Genomic DNA, 20,049 nt, shown 5'->3' with positions numbered 1-20,049 from the left:
TATGTCTGTGTCAATAAGTATGTGTCAATGTGTCGGTATCAGTGGGTCTGTGTCAGTAATGGGTGTCCATGTCAGTAAGAAGTGTATGTGTCAGTGAGGGGTGTCTGTGTCATTGTGACCTAGGAGCCCTCATTCCCTGTCTGCTCTGGTTTGCCCACATCTCTGCTCTCCTTTCCATGTCTGCTATGTTTTACCCCATCTTTTCTAAACTTTCCACATCTGCTCTGTTTTACCCCATTGCTGCTCCCCTTTCCACCTTCTTTGCATGTTGATACATCTCTCTGCATCATATGGCAGTCACTGCGATGCTCTCTCTATCATATGGCGGTCACTGATGCTCTGTGTTATATGGTGGTCATAAACTTTTTCTTGTTATAGCTAAGCTCCACTACTAAGTGGCTGAAGGTAGGCACTAGCTATGACCTCCATGGAGATAGACAACACCCACACCACACTAGTTACAGCCCCACATAAAAAGTAACACCACCACATCGCTTGTCACACCTCTTGCCGAGGCACACAATAGGTCCTTCATAAATTTCAGGTCCAAGCCCATGTGGACTTTAGTCTGGCACTGGTGGTGACTGTTATGGTAACATTTTTTGACATCTTCAGGGCCCCGTAGCAGTCTCATTATTGGTCTCACCACCTCTCCCCATCACCTTGGAGAAATAAGCTTTGCACCATGTAAGCTGTACCGGTGTCCATATACGTACATGGTTAGTATGATGGCTTTTATCATGGACTGTGAACTTCCTTAGTAGATCTTAAGGTTTTATTGTATGGCATTAAACTGTAATAACAATACAATACATAATATACAAAGTTTCATTTAAATAACAAATGTAACCAAGTGAGACATTTCATCTACACTAATTTCATTTAAATCTTCTGCAATTAGAACCTCACAACAATGACCAAAGTGCAATTGGTGCTACAATGCCAGTGTTGAGGCTGGATTCAAGTAGGACCATTTCCTGACAGGTATAGTACTGAAGGCTGATCCTTCTCGCGGCTCCTTAATCTGTGAACAGAATCAGCTTTCTGAGCTGTAACACAGGAACCCGTTTCAGTTGTATCAGTGGATAATTGCATCTGGTCCTTGTCCCATCTGATTGTTATGCGAGATTTGCACTTCAAACCAGAGGATGGTAGCAATTATTCACTTGTAACTGGATAGCGTCCCATCCCTCATTGTGGACATATGTAAGACAACATAAGGTCCACCTCATTCCTGATGACTGCTGGTCCTGGGTGGATGGCATCAGGGAGATAGTGGCAGGAGGTCATGTCCCAAGCATCTAAAATAATGACAGCTAACCCCTTGAAGTATACCCTCAGCAAGATGTCCAGCTGAAGCGACAACCAGTCACTTCCATAAACTGACTTAGAACCCGTGTTAGCTGATTTAAGTATCACAGTGGTCTGAGGGCTACGGAAAAGTAAAGATGCAACTGCCTTACGAATGCGCCCCAACCTTTCTAAGTAGACCTGCACAGGATAGGTGGTGAAGTGGGCCCATAGGGTTATCACAATGACTGTATGAGGTCCTCCGCCAATCCCAGCCAAGTGGGCTGACTCATAATGCAGGTTAGAAACCATAGTCTTGGAGGTCCTCAAGGGAAGTCCATGGGCCCTCCATCGCACAGCCAGCCCAGCAATAGCATCCACAGCTATCAGAGGTCCCGACTTATAATTAACATGCAAGTCTATCCTCTGCAGACCTAGGAGGAAAACAAAAGAAAATATTTATGGTTATCTGAATGTTCGGGTAGGCAACTTTTTTCTCTCTTTGAGAGCCAAATGTTCAATGTTGCAAGCCAACAAAAATAACAGAGTGCCACAACCATTACAACATATACTAATACTATATACTGTACAAAATATTGATAAGCACTAAAAATTTTAGTGGTTTCCCCATCTTTCCTTATTTGAATACTGTTTTTTCAAGTTAGGTTGACAAGGTACTGTAGATCATAATGGGGGTGGGGGGGGGGGGGGGTGTGTATGGTCTTAGACATGGCCACAATGGGGTAAATGAGCTACGGCACATAAAAAAAGCCCACAGTCCACAAAAGAATACATTTCTTGTTCACTCACAAAATTATGCTATTCTTCTATTTTATGTATTTAGGGAGACAGAGGGTCTGATAATATTGGGGGTGTACACACCCACTTGGCACTGGTCACAGCTCCTCCCCTTCTCAGTATAGACCCTTGTACAATGGAGGCGGGGGGGGGGGGTGACCAAGATGGAGAGAGGGAGGGAAACCACTTCTTTATTGTTTGCCTACAGGAAGTGGGTACCCCCTCCTCAGCAGGTGCCATCTTCCCGGTGCTATTTGGGAAGATGGCGCAACTGCACTAGAAGCTCTCAATGTGTGGCGCCAAGATGTCACTGGGAAGATGGTGCCAGTCGTGGTGGAGAGACCCACTTCCCAGATTAAGCTAGGTATTCTCTGGGGGATGGGGCAGCAGAACCGGGCACGCGCCAGGCCCATCCAGCATGCCCGGGCCTGGGCAATTAGTAGCCGCCCTTGTCTCTCAGCACCAGTGCTCAAAGAGATTGAAATTGCACTAAGATAGATGCAACTTTGGTGGGCATTTGTGGGTGATGTCAGCTGGTAAGCATCACAGTAAGAAGACCAACAGCCGCTGGTATTAGCATACAGATACAGTTGCAGCAAAAGAGGCAGTCGTGGTTGCAACTGCGTCCACCTCTGAACCATGCCCTGAATCGCCTGTTTGCTGTACTGACCAGGGCCCATCTGCCAACTACAGGGCAGCTGAGCTCACACTTTGTTGGTGATGGTGAGAGAGAGAGAGACTGCACAACCTGTGCCTGATTCACAGTCCAGCTGGCCCACAGCCCTCTGTAGTTGTTGCCCAGATTCCCCACTCCCCGCGACCAGTATCTGAAGCAGCCACGTGGGCTGACAGGAGGTGATCTCTTCTGTTACCCATCTGTCAGCAGCAGAAAGAGCAAGAGACAGTCAAACAGGAAAGACAGTCACAGCCCACCCCGCACCATAACCAATCATAACTCTTGTTACAGGGCACTGCTTCTCCACAACCAATCACACCCCTCAGCATAGCATTCAGCCAAAAAGCGCTGTCTCTCTCGCACATACAACATAGCGGGACCCCTGTGCTGAAGTCGCATGGGCCACCAAAACGGGGTCGTAGTCTCCTGGGATGGGGACGTGGCCTTGCGGCCTGACCCCTGTTTTCATCACTTCGGGAGATGCAGAGCTGCCCCAGTAACTGTTGTGGCTGCAGTGCCAGCTCCTACACTGTTAGAGGAAACGAGCGCTGCATGTAATGCCACAGTGCAGCACCCGGCTCCTGTCGCTGTAGAGGAGCTCACATTTCGGTATCACCCCTCGGAGAGTGGCATCCGGGAATGGCCCGCACCCCCACATTGATGCCGCTGTATGTAGCTATAATTAGTATTACTGGTGAAAATTATCTTGTTTTCTTGTTATGTCTCAATCATCTGAATTAGCTCTGAGAAAAGACTGAACAGGAAGGACCTTAGCCAGTTTGTGATATCGGACCGGGGTATGAAGGGCCAACTGAGGGAATGTAGTGATAGGGGCCCATGCTTAGCGATGTGGCCATCCACCACAGAGGCTACATTCGTAGAGAATATGGGGGGCGTGGCTTTGTGGGAGGGGCATGGTTTCACGGAGGGGGCATGGCTAAGTGCCCCGACCCGCATTTTCGTCACTCCGGGGGATCGGGAGTTGCGGCCTGCCCCCGGAGCTGGCGTGTCTGCAGTGCCAGCTCCTACATGGTGACAGGAGCCGTGGTGCTGCATGTAATGTTACAGTTCAGCACCCTTTCAGTGAGCAGAAGTCGGCACTTTGGTGTCACACCTAGGCGGATGACACCCGGGTGCGGGTCGCACCCCCCGCACCCACCTTGTGACGCCACTGAGTATAATGTAACTTATGTATAAATCAAGCGCACAGTCTAAAACCTGATCCCTAGAGGAGAGGTTGCGCCTTCAGGCAGTGGAGCCTACCAGGCAGGGCCAGATTAAGCCTTGGGGGAGCCCGGGAGACCTAAGAGCAGTGTACGACCGAGCCCGCAGCATGGTGAGTGCAGAGGGCCCGCAAGGGGACACCGAGTGCGCACCCTGCTGCTGCTGGCATTTTTGGCTGGCAGGGTGCCGGTGTCAGGAAAGTGACACCGGGCATCACATCCACTGGGATATCATACCTGACCCATTTCAACACAGGTCCTGGTAGAGAGCATTTTGTCCCTCCTGGAATGGGTCATGGTGGGAGGCATAGATTGTGTATATTACATTTAAAGCAATTGTGTATATTAGGTTTAAACTAATCATTTAATAATGCCTGGGTTCTGTGTATAGCACCACCTATATGGGAGACATCAATTTTATAAAGTTTTCTTGTAGTGGACAAAGACAACTTTAACAACCCTAAAATACACATAGAAAGATAAAATATATAATTTATCTTGTCAAATGCAAGAATTGCAGCAGCATCTGTACTACTTACACACTGGGACAGGACTCAGGAGAGAGAGAGGTGTCTGTGTCTGTGTCTGTCTGTCTGTCTGTCTGTCTGTCTAGACCCAAATGCTCTCATCAAATAACAGGTTACACTGAACCCAGACACCCAGGCGGGGTGGAGAAGAATCTGGGATCCTTGTGTCACTTGAAAGCTCTCTTCCCCCTTCTATCTCTCCTCTGGTCGGGATGCTCCATTGGTAGCTCATGGAACCGGATACTCCTGCATCTATGTCTGCACTGCATACTGACTGCTCACATTCTGTCCGAAAGGTTCTTCTGCTGCACAAGAGGGGGATGCTAGTGATGCCAGTGTTCTGTGCCCAGGGGGGCCACGAACAGACCTGCCTTATTCTAGCTATGCCAGCGGGAGTTTCCTTTGTACCACTATGGGCCAGTCAGACCCTGGCAGATACCCATTGACAGATACATGTGTGTTATGTGAAATGTATGATTCTAATTGTGGTAATATGTATGTTATGTACAATATGTAGGATACTGAATAATGGAAATAAAATAATAATAGTGGTTCTTTGTACGGGTGTGGTTCATCAAATGGACAGTATCTAGGTCGACAATGTGTAGGTCGACCACTATAGGTCGACAGTCACTAGGTCGACATGGATGGAAGGTCGACAGGGTTTCTAGGTCGACATGTGCTAGGTCGACAGGTCTAAAGGTCGACATGAGGTTTTTTGTTTTTTTGGGTGTCGTTTTCTTCGTAGAGTGACCGGGATCCCAAATTAGTGCACCGCGTCCCCTCGCATGGCTCGCTTCGCTCGCCATGCTTCGGGCATGGTGCCTTCGCTCGGCACACTTTACCATTCCAATCGTAGTCCACGTGGATCGTTAAGTATGAAAAAATTCAAAAAAAGAAAAAAATGTGAAAAACTCATGTCGACCTTTAGACCTGTTGACCTAGCACATGTCGACCTAGAAACCCTGTCGACCTTCCATCCATGTCGCCCTAGTGACTGTCGACCTATAGTGGTCGACCTAAACATTGTCGACCTAGATACTGTCGATCTTCAGACCGGATCCCCTTTGTACAGATGTGTCCTTATAGACTGTGGCTTCAGTCGCGGCATATACTGTAGCCCCTCTCAGCATGCTATGTCTCAGGTGAATTGGACGCACTCATCGTCGTTCTCTCTGGAAATGCCCTTCTTATGTGCATAAATAAAACAACTGGGAGCAACGGAACTGCATTGCTAGATTGTACTTATCACCAGGATGAGCAACGTTTGTACATCTGCGTAACGGAGTCTGATTCTGTGTAGGAAGTGCTATGGTGCATTCAACTCCAAAACAGCAGCAGGCTGTCCCCGGCGCCTCCTCCTCCTCCCTGCAGCCGGAAGGACCACCGGCTGGGTTGCTAAGGGGAGGAGGAGTTTGACTTCCGATGCCAGGATGCCTTAACAGAGGTATGCCGGGGGGGAGGGGGGCCGGTGTCAGCGGCGGAGACAGCGGGTTGTGGCGGCCAGCATTAAGAAGCCTCATAGGCTTCTATAAGGTATCGCCAATCAAAAGATGGCGATACCCTGTGTGGCAAAAACGCGGCGGCCTGGGCTTAGTACATATGAAAATGCGGTAAAAACCCCGAAAACGGGGGTTTCACCACATATTTCCCTTTAGTACATCCCGGCCTGTGTGTCACATCCATCTTGCTATATGTTATATCCGTTTCCCTATATGTCATTTCCATCTTGCTATAGGTTATATCCGTTTCACTATGTTACAGCCAGTGCCGTTTCTAGCGGCGGGCGAGCCGTGCAGTCGCACGGGGCGCCCGCCGCGGCACTTTGTGACTACTCCTCTCCTCCCTCTCTCTCCCCCCCGAGCGCTCCTGCTCGGGGGGCGGCGCTTCGCGGAATGACGCGTTTGCGTCGCGACGTCACGTCGCAAATGCGTCATTCCGCGAAGCGCCGCCCCCCGAGCAGGAGCGCTCGGCGGGGGGAGAGAGAGGGAGGAGAGGACTGGAGATAACCATCGAAGAAGGAGGCGGCCGGCGCGAGGGACGTGAGGCGGCGGGACCCGAAGAGCGGCAAGTTGTAAGTATTTTCTCTCTCTCTCTCCCCCTCTCCCTCCCCCCCCCCACTTGACACCTGCCGCACTGTGTAAAATGGGGATACCTGTCGCACTGTGTAAAATGGGGATACCTGTCGCACTGTGTAAAATGGGGATACCTGCCGCACTGTGTAAAATGGGGGCACCTGCCGCACTGTGTAAAATGGGGATACCTGTCGCACTATGTAAAATGGGGATACCTGCCGCACTGTGTAAAATGGGGGCACCTGCCGCACTGTGTAAAATGGGGATACCTGCCGCACTGTATAAAATGGGGATACCTGCCGCACTTTGTAAAATGGGGGCACCTGCCGCACTGTGTAAAATGGGGATACCTGCCACACTGTATAAAATGGGGATACCTGCCACACTGCCGCACTGTATAAAATGGGGATACCTGCCGCACTGTGTAAAATGGGGGCACCTGCCGCACTGTGTAAAATGGGGATACCTGCCGCACTGTTTAAAATGGGGATACCTGCCGCACTGTATAAATGGGGATACCTGCCGCACTGTGTAAAATGGGGGCACCTGCCGCACTGTGTAAAATGGGGATACCTGCCGCACTGTATAAAATGGGGATACCTGCCGCACTATGTAAAATGGGGGCACCTGCCGCACTATGTAAAATGGGGGCACCTGCCGCACTGTGTAAAATGGGGGCACCTGCCGTACTGTGTAAAATGGAGGCACCTGCAGCACTGTATAAACTGGGGATACATGCCGCACTGTATAAAATGGGGATACCTGCCACACTGTGTAAAATGGGGACACCTGCCTGCCGCACTTTGTAAATGGGGACACCTGCCTGCCGCGCTGTGTAATATGGGGACACTTGCCTGGTGTAATGTGTAAAAAGGGGACTTTTTTTATTTTTTCCCCCTGTGGTGGGTGCGATATCAGACGAGGCCACGCCCACTGTAATGAGACCACGCCCATTTTAATCAGGCCACACAGCCTTGTCGGGAGCGCGCGCGCCTTTGGCGCGCGCATGCTTTTTTTCTGGCTGTATGGGGGGGGGCACGCAATTTTTTTTTATAGCAATGGGGGGGGGGGGGGCGCATTTTGAAATCTCGCACTGGGAGCCAAATTGTCTAGAAACGGCTCTGGTTACAGCCATCTTGTTATATACCATATCCATCTCGCTATATGTTATATCAATTTCACTATGTTATATTCATCCTGTTACATGTCATATCCACCTTTCTATATGTTATATCCAGAAACTACCATTTAGCCATATACAGAAAGCTGTAATTTTGAATTATATGGCCTATCATATGCTTCCTCAATTATGTAACAGTATCCTTATAGACTTCCATACATGTTTGATTATGCACCACAACAGACACTGCATACAATATCTCTGTGACTGCATCCAGTAGCGGCTCCATACCTGTCTGGCCAGGTTGTGTGTGTGTGTGTCGCCAATCTCCTCCCTGGCTCCGTGACCTCCCGTTGATTGATGGCTACAAATCACCGGGAGGTAAGGCTTAAATCCACTGGCAGCAGGGGTGGGACTTAAGTCAGGGGCAGGGCTTAAGTCTGGCACAGATAGGAAACAGCCTGACATCTATGGACTGCATCGGCTGCAGCCCCTGGAAGCCGGAAAGGGCTGCCGTATTAGCAAGGGAGTGGCTTCCCATGGGAAGTGCTCTCTCTGCTATGGCAGTCCGGACTGGCAGTCTCAGGGGGAGAAAACACACCCTCCTTCCCTGGAACTGCCTGTCTGGCTGAGATTAGCAGGGAGTGCTTTGACTGCTAGTCAGTACCTGCAAGTGAAAAATCAATAAAATTCAGGCACAATTATAGGCAGTTACAGAAATTGAACTCTGATATAAGTGTGGACGCAGTGAACTCTAATGTTGGTATGTGTCTCTGGACATTCAACATCAGAACACTATATAATATATTCCAGCATATTATCCAGCTCCTTCGTAATCTTTAAATAATAATTTCTACTGATATTATAACTATTGATCTGAGATATTTTATTCTTATGCCTGTTATATAGTAATCAGTAGCTTAATGTACAATACTTTTAATATTTAAACATATATTGTGAATATAGCGCAGGATCTCTTGAGATTATTAGTCCCTGCGGGTGTCAGATTTTGCTGGGAGGGGGGCTGCTAGGTAAAATCGCCACTGGGACATAAGTGGATATTATTCATGATACAACGTTGACCACGCACACACCATACTGAATTTTATAGAGGGAAATACTTACGGGGACAAGACATATAGTGCGTAATTCAGACCTGATCGCTCACTAGCGTTTTTTGCAGCGCTGCAATCAGGTCAGAACTGTGCGTGCAAGTGCACCGCAATGCGCACGTGTGTCGCAAAGGTACAAAGCAGATCGTTGCTGTGCAATGAGTTTTCCGAAGAATCCATTCGCACAGCCGATCGCAAGGAGAGTGTTAGGAAGAAGGCATTTGTGGGTGGCATCTGACCATTTTCTGGGAGTGGTTGGGAAAACGCAGGCGTTCCCAAGCGTTTGCAGGGCGGGTGTCTGACGTCAATTCCGGGCCCGGACAGGCTGAAGTGATCGCAGCGGCTGAGTAAGTTCTGGGCAACTCAGAAACTGAACAAATCTTTTTTGTACCGCCCGGCTGCACATGCGATCGCACACTTGCAAAGCAAAAATACACTCCCCTATAGGCGGCGACTACTGCTCGCAGCGCTGCAAAAAATTGCTAGCGAGCGATCAGGTCTGAATTAGACCCATCTCCTATATATTAGCCCAGAACTGTGACTTTGTGCCTCATTTGCTAATGCTGGGTGGAGTCATATCGCTGGGCGGAGTCATATTGCTGGGCGGAGTTAGTCAAATGAGTCACAGCTCTGAGCAAATCTATAGGAGACTAGGAGCAGAAGCAGATGGTATGGGCATGGCACAGGCAGGGGTGTGTGAGGGGGTATGCTGTACAGACAGACGAGCACCGGCTCACTGTGTGCTTGACCCCCCCACATCAGCATACTCAGCAGGGGCTCTCTGGTGCAGAGGAGCGTCACTTTCTGGCACACTCCATGCTTCTTAGCTGCAGTTTTGTGGGGCACCTGCCGCTGTGCAGCTTCCGTACTGCCTCTGTTATCTCCAGCCCCGGCAACCCCACCGCTAGCTGCAGCGCTGCCACCCGCAGTGAGGTGCGCCCAGCTCCTTCTCACGCTTTAGCCGGCGGGCAGCGCTGCATAAGTCCACGCTGCTTGCAGGCTCTGACCCCCTCCTCCCTCCAGCCGCAGCGTCTCCTGGGGGCTAACCAGTCACTCCCAGTCTCCCCTTACCACAGTGCCCGACAGCCACGCGAGGTCCGCGATGTGTGACTGAGGAGTGGGGGGAGGGATGCGGACGGGCAAAGGAAGCAGGACTCCAGCCTGAGAGAGTCAGCCATGCCAAGTCTCCACCAGCAGCAGATCCCAACAGGTTGGAGTGGAACAGCAGCAGCCAGCAGCAGTGACTCCGGTAAGACACATCTGTCTGTCACTGTCACCACTGTTTTGTCCCCAATACCAATCTCTCCCGTGCCCTGTGTTCTGTCATGTCCCTGTCACCCCTGGCCTTGCCCTGTCACCCTTATCCTGGCCCTGTCGCCCCTATCCTGGCCCCGTCGCCCCTGTCCTGGCCCCGTCGCCTCTGTCCTTTCCCTGTTACTACATACCCTCCAACTACCTTTTTGGCAGGTACAGTACCCGCAGCGCCTCCAGACCGCTCCTCAATGCACCACACCTCCTCACCTTCCCCACATGCTGTGCCTCCAGACCCCCTACACCACCCGCGGCTCCCACTCTCCCACCCCCCACAGCACCTCCAGACCCCCTCCACCATCCACCCCTCCATATATGTCTCCCCCCACACCTGCGCCCCTCCACCCGCGGCACCCCCGCACCCGCCCCTCCACCACCTGCAGCACCTCCAGACCCCCTTCCCCATCCGTCACACCTCCCGCACCTGCCCCTCCCCACCCACGGCGCCTCCGGACCCCCTAACCCACCCCCGGCACCCCCGGCCCTTCCCATGCCGCAGCACCTCCGGACCCTTCATTCATCTGCAACATCCTCGCACCTGCCCCTCCCCCACCTGCAGTGCCTCCGGGCCCCTCCCCCATCTGCAGCCCCCACTTCTCTGCCCCTCCCCCACCACCTCCCAACCCTTCCCCATCTGGGCCCCCCCTCGTCTGCCCCCCCTCCACCCGCTGCATCTACAGACACCCTCCCCCATCCGCAGTTTCCCCGCACCCGCTAAATTCTGTACATCGTGCCCTGCAGGCGCTGTTCACACCGTCGCAAGGGGCTGCGCCTCCTTCACCATCACTCACCCTTTCATCGTGCAATAATAACCACTAACAAAGGAATGCAGGTAATACTCAATATAATACAAATATTGAACCCCAGAAAGGTGTGTAAGGGTTAAGGGGGCGTAGCCCCTTGCGACGCTGTGAAGAGCGCCCCTAGGGCGCGATGAAGCACCTAGTAGTAACGTGGTTATTGAGGTTGAAAAAAGACCAAACGTCCATTTCGTTCAACTTTTTTTTTTTATTCTTAAGGTGTGTACACATGGTGAGATCTTTGCTCTGCCCCATTTTGACTATACGATTTCCCTTGAACTCCCCCAGAGCCCAGATAGCACAGATTGTACAGATTTTGACTATCTGTGCTTCAGATTTTGTCTATGTACGATTTTGACTATACTTTATACTAGATAGTACACTAGATAGTTAAGATTGACTTGCCTACACAGTCTATTTAGCTTTACATTACCGATCCCGCGGGAGCGCATATCGGGATCGAACCTGCATCGCAAGCTGCCTAGCACCATGAGATATGCACTAACTTTTCATAATATTTTGACTATATAGTCAAAATCTTACAGATTTATCTGACCGTGTGTACACACCTTTACACTAGTGATGTGCACCGGAAATTTTTCGGGATTTGTGTTTTGGTTTTGGGTTCGGTTCCGCGGCCGTGTTTTGGGTTCGGACGCGTTTTGGCAAAACCTCACCGGAAATTTTTTGTCGGATTCGGGTGTGTTTTGGATTTGGGTGTTTTTTTCAAAAAACACTAAAAAACAGCTTAAATCATAGAATTTGGGGGTCATTTTGATCCCATAGTATTATTAACCTCAATAACCATAATTTCCACTCATTTCCAGTCTATTCTGAACACCTCACACCTCACAATATTATTTTTAGTCCTAAAATTTGCAACCGAGGTCGCTGGATGGCTAAGCTAAGCGACACAAGTGGCCGACACAAACACCTGGCCCATCTAGAAGTGGCACTGCAGTGTCAGACAGGATGGCACTTGAAAAAAATACTCCCCAAACAGCACATGATGCAAAGAAAAAAAGAGGCGCAATGAGGTAGCTGTGTGACTATGCTAAGCGACCCAAGTGGCCGACACAAACACCTGGCCCATCTAGGAGTGGCACTGCAGTGTCAGACAGGATGGCACTTGAAAAAAATAGACCCCAAACAGCACATGATGCAAAGAAAAAAAGAGGCGCAATGAGGTAGCTGTGTGACTAAGCTAAGCGACCCAAGTGGCCGACACAAACACCTGGCCCATCTAGGAGTGGCACTGCAGTGTCAGGCAGGATGGCACTTCAAAAAAATAGTCCCCAAACAGCACATGATGCAAAGAAAAAAAGAGGCGCAATGAGGTAGCTGTATGACTAAGCTAAGCGACCCTAGTGGCCGACACAAACACCTGGCCCATTTAGGAGTGGCACTGCAGTGTCAGACAGGATGGCACTTGAAAAAAATACTCCCCAAACAGCACATGATGCAAAGAAAAAAAGAGGCGCAATGAGGTAGCTGTGTGACTAAGCTCAGCGACCCAAGTGGCCGACACAAACACCTGGCCCATCTAGGAGTGGCACTGCAGTGTCAGGCAGGATGGCACTTGAAAAAAATAGTCCCCAAACAGCACATGATGCAAAGAAAAAAAGAGGCGCAATGAGGTAGCTGTGTGACTAAGCTAAGCGACCCTAGTGGCCGACACAAACACCTGGCCCATCTAGGAGTGGCACTGCAGTGTCAGACAGGATGGCACTTGAAAAAAATAGTCCCCAAACAGCACATGATGCAAAGAAAAAAAGAGGCGCAATGAGGTAGCTGTGTGACTAAGCTAAGCGACCCTAGTGGCCGACACAAACACCTGGCCCATTTAGGAGTGGCACTGCAGTGTCAGACAGGATGGCACTTGAAAAAAATAGTCCCCAAACAGCACATGATGCAAAGAAAAAAAGAGGCGCAATGAGGTAGCTGTGTGACTAAGCTAAGCGACCCTAGTGGCCGACACAAACACCTGGCCCATCTAGGAGTGGCACTGCAGTGTCAGACAGGATGGCACTTGAAAAAATAGTCCCCAAACAGCACATGATGCAAAGAAAAAAAAAAGAGGCGCAATGAGGTAGCTGTGTGACTAAGCTCAGCGACCCAAGTGGCCGACACAAACACCTGGCCCATCTAGGAGTGACACTGCAGTGTCAGGCAGGATGGCCCTTCAAAAAAATACTCCCCAAACAGCACATGATGCAAAGAAAAATGAAAGAAAAAAGGAGGTGCAAGATGGAATTGTCCTTGGGCCCTCCCACCCACCCTTATGTTGTATAAACAGGACATGCACACTTTAACGAACCCATCATTTCAGCGACAGGGTCTGCCACACGACTGTGACTGAAATGACTGGTTGGTTTGGGCCCCCACCAAAAAAGAAGCAATCAATCTCTCCTTGCACAAACTGGCTCTACAGAGGCAAGATGTCCACCTCATCATCATCGTCCGATTCATCACCCCTTTCACTGTGTACATCCCCCTCCTCACAGATTATTAATTCGTCCCCACTGGAATCCACCATCTCAGGTCCCCGTGTACTTTCTGGAGGCAATTGCTGCTGGTGAATGTCTCCACGGAGGAATTGATTATAATTCATTTTAATGAACATCATCTTCTCCACATTTTCTGGAAGTAACCTCGTACGCCGATTGCTGACAAGGTGAGCGGCTGCACTAAACACTCTTTCGGAGTACACACTGGAGGGAGGGCAACTTAGGTAGAATAAAGCCAGTTTGTGCAAGGGCCTCCAAATTGCCTCTTTTTCCTGCCAGTATACGTACGGACTGTCTGACGTGCCTACTTGGATGCGGTCACTCATATAATCCTCCACCATTCTTTCAATGGTGACAGAATCATATGCAGTGACAGTAGACGACATGTCAGTAATCATTGGCAGGTCCTTCAGTCCGGACCAGATGTCAGCACTCGCTCCAGACTGCCCTGCATCACTGCCAGCGGGTGGGCTCGGAATTCTTAGCCTTTTCCTCGCACCCCCAGTTGCGGGAGAATGTGAAGGAGGAGCTGTTGACGGGTCACGTTCGGCTTGACTTGACAAATTTCTCACCAGCAGGTCTTTGAACCCCTGCAGACTTGTGTCTGCCGGAAAGAGAGATACAACGTAGGTTTTAAATCTAGGATCGAGCAAGGTGGCCAAAATGTAGTGTTCTGATTTCAACAGATTGACCACCCGTGAATCCTGGTTAAGCGAATGAAGGGCTCCATCCACAAGTCCCACATGCCTAGAGGAATCGCTCTGTTTTAGCTCCTCCTTCAATGTCTCCAGCTTCTTCTGCAAAAGCCTGATGAGGGGAATGACCTGACTCAGGCTGGCAGTGTCTGAACTGACTTCACGTGTGGCAAGTTCAAAGGGTTGCAGAACCTTGCACAATGTTGAAATCATTCTCCACTGCGCTTGAGACAGATGCATTCCACCTCCTTTGCCTATATCGTGGCCAGATGTATAGCCTTGAATGGCCTTTTGCTGCTCCTCCATCCTCTGAAGCATATAGAGGGTTGAATTCCACCTCGTTACCACCTCTTGCTTCAGATGATGGCAGGGCAGGTTCAGGTATTTTTGGTGGTGCTCCAGTCTTCTGTACGCGGTGCCTGAACGCCGAAAGTGGCCCGCAATTCTTTGGGCCACCGACAGCATCTCTTGCACGCCCCTGTCGTTTTTTAAATAATTCTGCACCACCAAATTCAAGGTATGTGCAAAACATGGGACGTGCTGGAATTTGCCCAGATGTAATGCACGCACAATATTGCTGGCGTTGTCCGATGTCACAAATCCCCAGGAGAGTCCAATTGGGGTAAGCCATTCTGCGATGATCTTCCTCAGTTGCCGTAAGAGGTTTTCAGCTGTGTGCGTATTCTGGAAAGCGGTGATACAAAGCGTAGCCTGCCTAGGAACGAGTTGGCGTTTGCGAGATGCTGCTACTGGTGCCGCTGCTGCTGTTCTTGCTGCGGGAGGCAATACATCTACCCAGTGGGCTGTCACAGTCATATAGTCCTGAGTCTGCCCTGCTCCACTTGTCCACATGTCCGTGGTTAAGTGGACATTGGGTACAACTGCATTTTTTAGGACACTGGTGAGTCTTTTTCTGAGGTCTGTGTACATTTTCGGTATCGCCTGCCTAGAGAAATGGAACCTAGATGGTATTTGGTACCGGGGACACAGTACCTCAATCAAGTCTCTAGTTGGCTCTGAATTAACTATGGATACCGGAACCACGTTTCTCACCGCCCAGGCTGCCAAGGCCTCAGTTATCCGCTTTGCAGCAGGATGACTGCTGTGATATTTCATCTTCCTCGCAAAGGACTGTTGGACAGTCAATTGCTTACTGGAAGTAGTACAAGTGGTCTTCCGACTTCCCCTCTGGGATGACGATCGACTCCCAGCAGCAACAACAGCAGCACCAGCAGCAGTAGGCGTTACACTCAAGGATGCATCAGAGGAATCCCAGGCAGGAGAGGACTCGTCAGACTTGCCAGTGACATGGCCTGCAGGACTATTGGCTTTCCTGGGTAAGGAGGAAATTGACACTGAGGGAGTTGGTGGTGTGGTTTGCAGGAGCTTGGTTACAAGAGGAAGGGATTTAGTGGTCAGTGGACTGCTTCCGCTGTCACCCAAAGTTTTTGAACTTGTCACTGACTTATGATGAATGCGCTGCAGGTGACGTATAAGGGAGGATGTTCCGAGGTGGTTAACGTCCTTACCCCTACTTATTACAGCTTGACAAAGGCAACACACGGCTTGACACCTGTTGTCCGCATTTGTGTTGAAATAAATCCACACCGAAGAGCTGATTTTTTTTGTATTTTGACCACGGACAACAGGTGTCTCCCCGGGTGCCTGACTTAAACAAACCACCTCACCATCAGAATCCTCCTTGTCAATTTCCTCCCCAGCGCCAGCAACACCCATATCCTCATCCTGGTGTACTTCAACAGTGACATCTTCAATTTGACTATCAGGAACTGGACTGCGGGTGCTCCTTCCAGCACTTGCAGGGGGCGTGCAAATGGTGGAAGGCGCAAGCTCTTCCCGTCCAGTGTTGGGAAGGTCAGGCATCGCAACCGACACAATTGGACTCTCCTTGGGGATTTGTGATTTCGAAGAACGCACAGTTCTTTGCTGTGCTTTTGCCAGCTTAAGTCTTTTCTTTTTTCTAGCGAGAGGATGAGTGCTTCCATCCTCATGTGAAGCTGAACCACTAGCCATGAACATAGGCCAGGGCGCCTCAGCCGTTCCTTGCCACTCCGTGTCGTAAATGGCATATTGGCAAGTTTACGCTTCTCCTCAGACGCTTTTAATTTTGATTTTTGTTTTGGATTTTACATGCTCTTTACTATGACATTGGGCATCGGCCTTGGCAGACGACGTTGATGGCATTTCATCGTCTCGGCCATGACTAGTGGCAGCAGCTTCAGCACGAGGTGGAAGTGGATCTTGATCTTTCCCTATTTTTTTAACCTCCACATTTTTGTTCTCCATATTTTAATGCGCACAACTAAAATGCACCACAGGTATACAATGTAGATGGATGGATAGTATACTTTATGGATGACGAGTGACGACACAGAGGTAGGTACAGCAGTGGCCTACCGTACTGCTATATACAGTATAATGGACCTGGTGGACACTGTCAGCAGACTGCTAAACTACTAGTATAAAAAAAAAAGCCACCACAGGTATACAATGTAGATGGATGGATAGTATACTTTATGGATGACGAGTTACGACACAGAGGTAGGTACAGCAGTGGCCTACCGTACTGCTATATACAGTATAATGGACCTGGTGGACACTGTCAGCAGACTGCTAAACTACTAGTATTTAAAAAAAAGCCACCACAGGTATACAATGTAGATGGATGGATAGTATACTTTATGGATGACGAGTGACGACACAGAAGTAGGTACAGCAGTGTCCTACCGTACTGCTATATACAGTATAATGGACCTGGTGGACACTGTCAGCAGACTGCTAAACTACTAGTATAAAAAAAAAAGCCACCACAGGTATACAATGTAGATGGATGGATAGTATACTTTATGGATGACGAGTGACGACACAGAGGTAGGTACAGCAGTGGCCTACCGTACTGCTATATACAGTATAATGGACCTGGTGGACACTGTCAGCAAACTGCTAAACTACTAGTATAAAAAATCCTCCCCACAATAGTAAAATAAACAAGCAAAGCAAAGCAATCAGATCAACTGTCTCGTATATAAACGGAGAGGACGCCAGCCATGTCCTTTCCATATCAATCTCAATGCACGTGTGAAAATGGCGGCGACGCGCGGCTGCTTATATAGAATCCGAATCTCGCGAGAATCCGACAGCGGGATGATGACGTTCGGGCACGCTCGGGTTAGCCGAGCAAGTCGGGAGGATCAGAGTCTGCTCGGACCCGTGTAAAAAAAGGTAAAGCTCGGGTGGGTTCGGTTTCTCGGAAACCGAACCCACTCATCACTACTTTACACTAATACTAATCTGTGTTTAACACTATTTTACTATACTGACCCAGATGAAGTTAAGTTATTAAGTCTAACTACCACTATAATTCATGCTTTTTTTCTAAAATACACTCTCTTTAATTGCTATATCCTTGGATATTTCCATCAGTTAGGAATTTATCTAGTCCATTTTTAAACATATTGACTGAGTCCCCCATTACTACCTTCCTGGCAGAGAATTCCACGTGTTCTGTGTAGAGATTTTTCAATAAACAAATCTTGTGATAGCTCCTTGTATTATCCCTTTATATACTTGTAAATAATAATGACGCCTTTTTGCGAGTGTGAACATATCTAACCTCGTAAGTCTTTCCTCATAATCCAGTGCCTCCAACCCCCTAATCAATTTGGTGGCTCGCCTCTGAACCCTTTCAAGTTCCAAGATGTCTTTTTTGTGGAGCAGGGCCCAGAACTGTACACAATATTCCAGGTGTGGCCGCACCAATGATTTATACAGTGGCAGGATTACATTCTCATCCCTCGTCTCCATTCCCCGTTTTATGCATGCCAATACCTTACTTGTTTTTGTTGCTGCACTATGACATTGCATACTGCTATTAAATCTATTATCAATGAACATCCCCACATCCATTTCAACTACCATTTCCCCTACAATTTCCCCATTTAGTTTATAGGTTGCATGTATGTTTTTAGTCCCAAAGTGCATAACTTTACATTTTTCTATAATGAACCTCATTCTCCATTTATCTGCCAAAGGCCATTTAAAAAAAAAAAAAAAGTTATACATTTTTCACCTGTAAATACTTTGGGCAGGATGTACTCTAGTCAAAATGTGGCCAAATCTACCATTTTCGGAGGTTTGACTGAATTCCCTATATTTACAAAGCTGCGGAAAGTGAAACTTTCTGGGGCTTGAAACCGGAAAGGCAATTGACATCTATAGGTGATGTTACCTAATAGATGGCAATAACGACTTAGTTAAATTAGAACGACTTAGTTAAATTAGAAGCATGGGCAGCGAAATGGAGGATGCCCTTCAATACAGGCAAGTGTAAGGTAATGCACTGTGGTAACAAGAACAAAAATTACACCTACATACTAAATGGGGTAAAATTAGGGGATTCTGTACTGGAAAAGGACTTAGGTGTCCTCATAGATAGCAAACTAAGCAGTAGTACCCAAAGTAGGAGTGCAGCAAAGAAGGCTAATAAGATATTAGCATGCATAAAACGGGGAATTGATGCTAGGGACGAGAGTGTTATACTCCTGTTACATAAATCACTTGTGAGGCCACACCTTGAATACTGTGTACAATTCTGGGCACTATAATACAAAAAGGATATCCTGGAGCTAGAAAAGGTTCAGAGGCGGGCGACCAAACTAATTAAGGGCATGGAGACGCTGAAATACGAGGAAAGGCTTGCAAGACTAGGCATGTTTACAATGGAAAAGAGGAGACTAAGAGGGGACATTATCAACATCTACCAATATATAAGGGGATCTTGCACAGATCTAGCGCAGGACCTGTTTTTGGTTATATTAACAGAGAGGACTCGTGGACACTCGCTCAGGTTAGAGGAGAGGAGATACGGCGCAATACGGCGTAAAGGCTTTTTCACGGTAAGGACAATACGTGTTTGGAATTCCCTGCCTGAGGGAGTTGTAATGGCCGACTCAGTCAACACCTTTAAGAATGGGCTAGATAAAAGGATATCCAGGGTTATGGTGCCTAGTCATGCACTATAGTTACTATAAAAAGAGGGATAAAACACAACGGCTGACATCAGCATCAGTCCAAATTTTAGACCAAATAATCCTGCATAGGAGACCACAAATAGGTTGAACTCGATGGACAATTGTCTTTTTTCAACCTTAGATACTATGTTACCTAATAGAATCCTATGGGATTCTGTAAGCAGAGCTCCCCTGAGAGGGACCCAAAAGGATCCCCTTCCAGTGTCCCCCATGTTTTGCTCGCTGGCCAGAACATATGTAGAAAGACATCTGGGTCATAAACCTGGAAGTCCTATTATCACAAAGGACAGATTGTTTGGGAAGAGCTGTCCTTGATGTTAATCGCATTTGTGCATGCCTACCGGCATTATCAACACTGCTATGTACCCGATAAGTGGTGGGATGTATCACATCCAAAATGTGATGCTTGGTACATCCTTTCCTTTGTTTTTAACAATATAGTTTGCTTGATTTGCATGATCTATATATTTGACCATTATCTCTATAAACGGGTGTAGTATGGTATGCCGGCGGTCGGGCTCCCGGCGACCAGCATACCGGCGCCGGGAGCCCGAACGCCGGCATACCGACAGTGTGGCGAGCGCAAATGAGCACCTTGCGGGCTCGCTGCAGTCACCACGCTATTTTATTCTCCCTCCAGGGGGGTCGTGGACCCCCACGAGGGAGAATAAGTGTCGGTATGCCGGCTGTCGGGATTCCGGCGCCGGTATACTGCGCGCCGGGATCCCAAGAGCCGGCGTACTGAAGACCACCCCTATAAACATTGATATTATTTATTTATTAACAGCTTCTTTTATAGCGCAGCAAATTCCGTTGCGTTCTACAATTGGACACTATGGTAAAACAAAACTGGGTAATAAACAA

The 20,049-nt window shown here is 48.7% G+C and overlaps 1 protein-coding gene across 9 annotated transcripts in view; it reads right to left on the bottom strand.

The window, feature by feature from the left end:
• Window positions 1-761: 761 nt before the first annotated feature.
• LOC134936014 (NXPE family member 3-like) overlaps window positions 762-20,049 on the bottom strand; it is a 99,957-nt gene continuing 80,669 nt past the window's right edge. For all 9 annotated transcript variants that reach the window (XM_063930911.1, XM_063930908.1, XM_063930907.1 and 6 more), the window contains one exon: window positions 762-1,724. In XM_063930911.1, the coding sequence (XP_063786981.1) occupies window positions 1,192-1,724 (533 nt within the window). In that variant the 3' untranslated portion in view covers window positions 762-1,191. The remainder of the gene's footprint in view (window positions 1,725-20,049) is intronic.

This window comes from Pseudophryne corroboree, chromosome 6, assembly GCF_028390025.1.
Source record: "Pseudophryne corroboree isolate aPseCor3 chromosome 6, aPseCor3.hap2, whole genome shotgun sequence".
In the NCBI taxonomy this organism is placed as follows: Eukaryota; Metazoa; Chordata; class Amphibia; order Anura; family Myobatrachidae; genus Pseudophryne; species Pseudophryne corroboree.
This window is presented reverse-complemented; position numbering and strand designations above follow the sequence as displayed.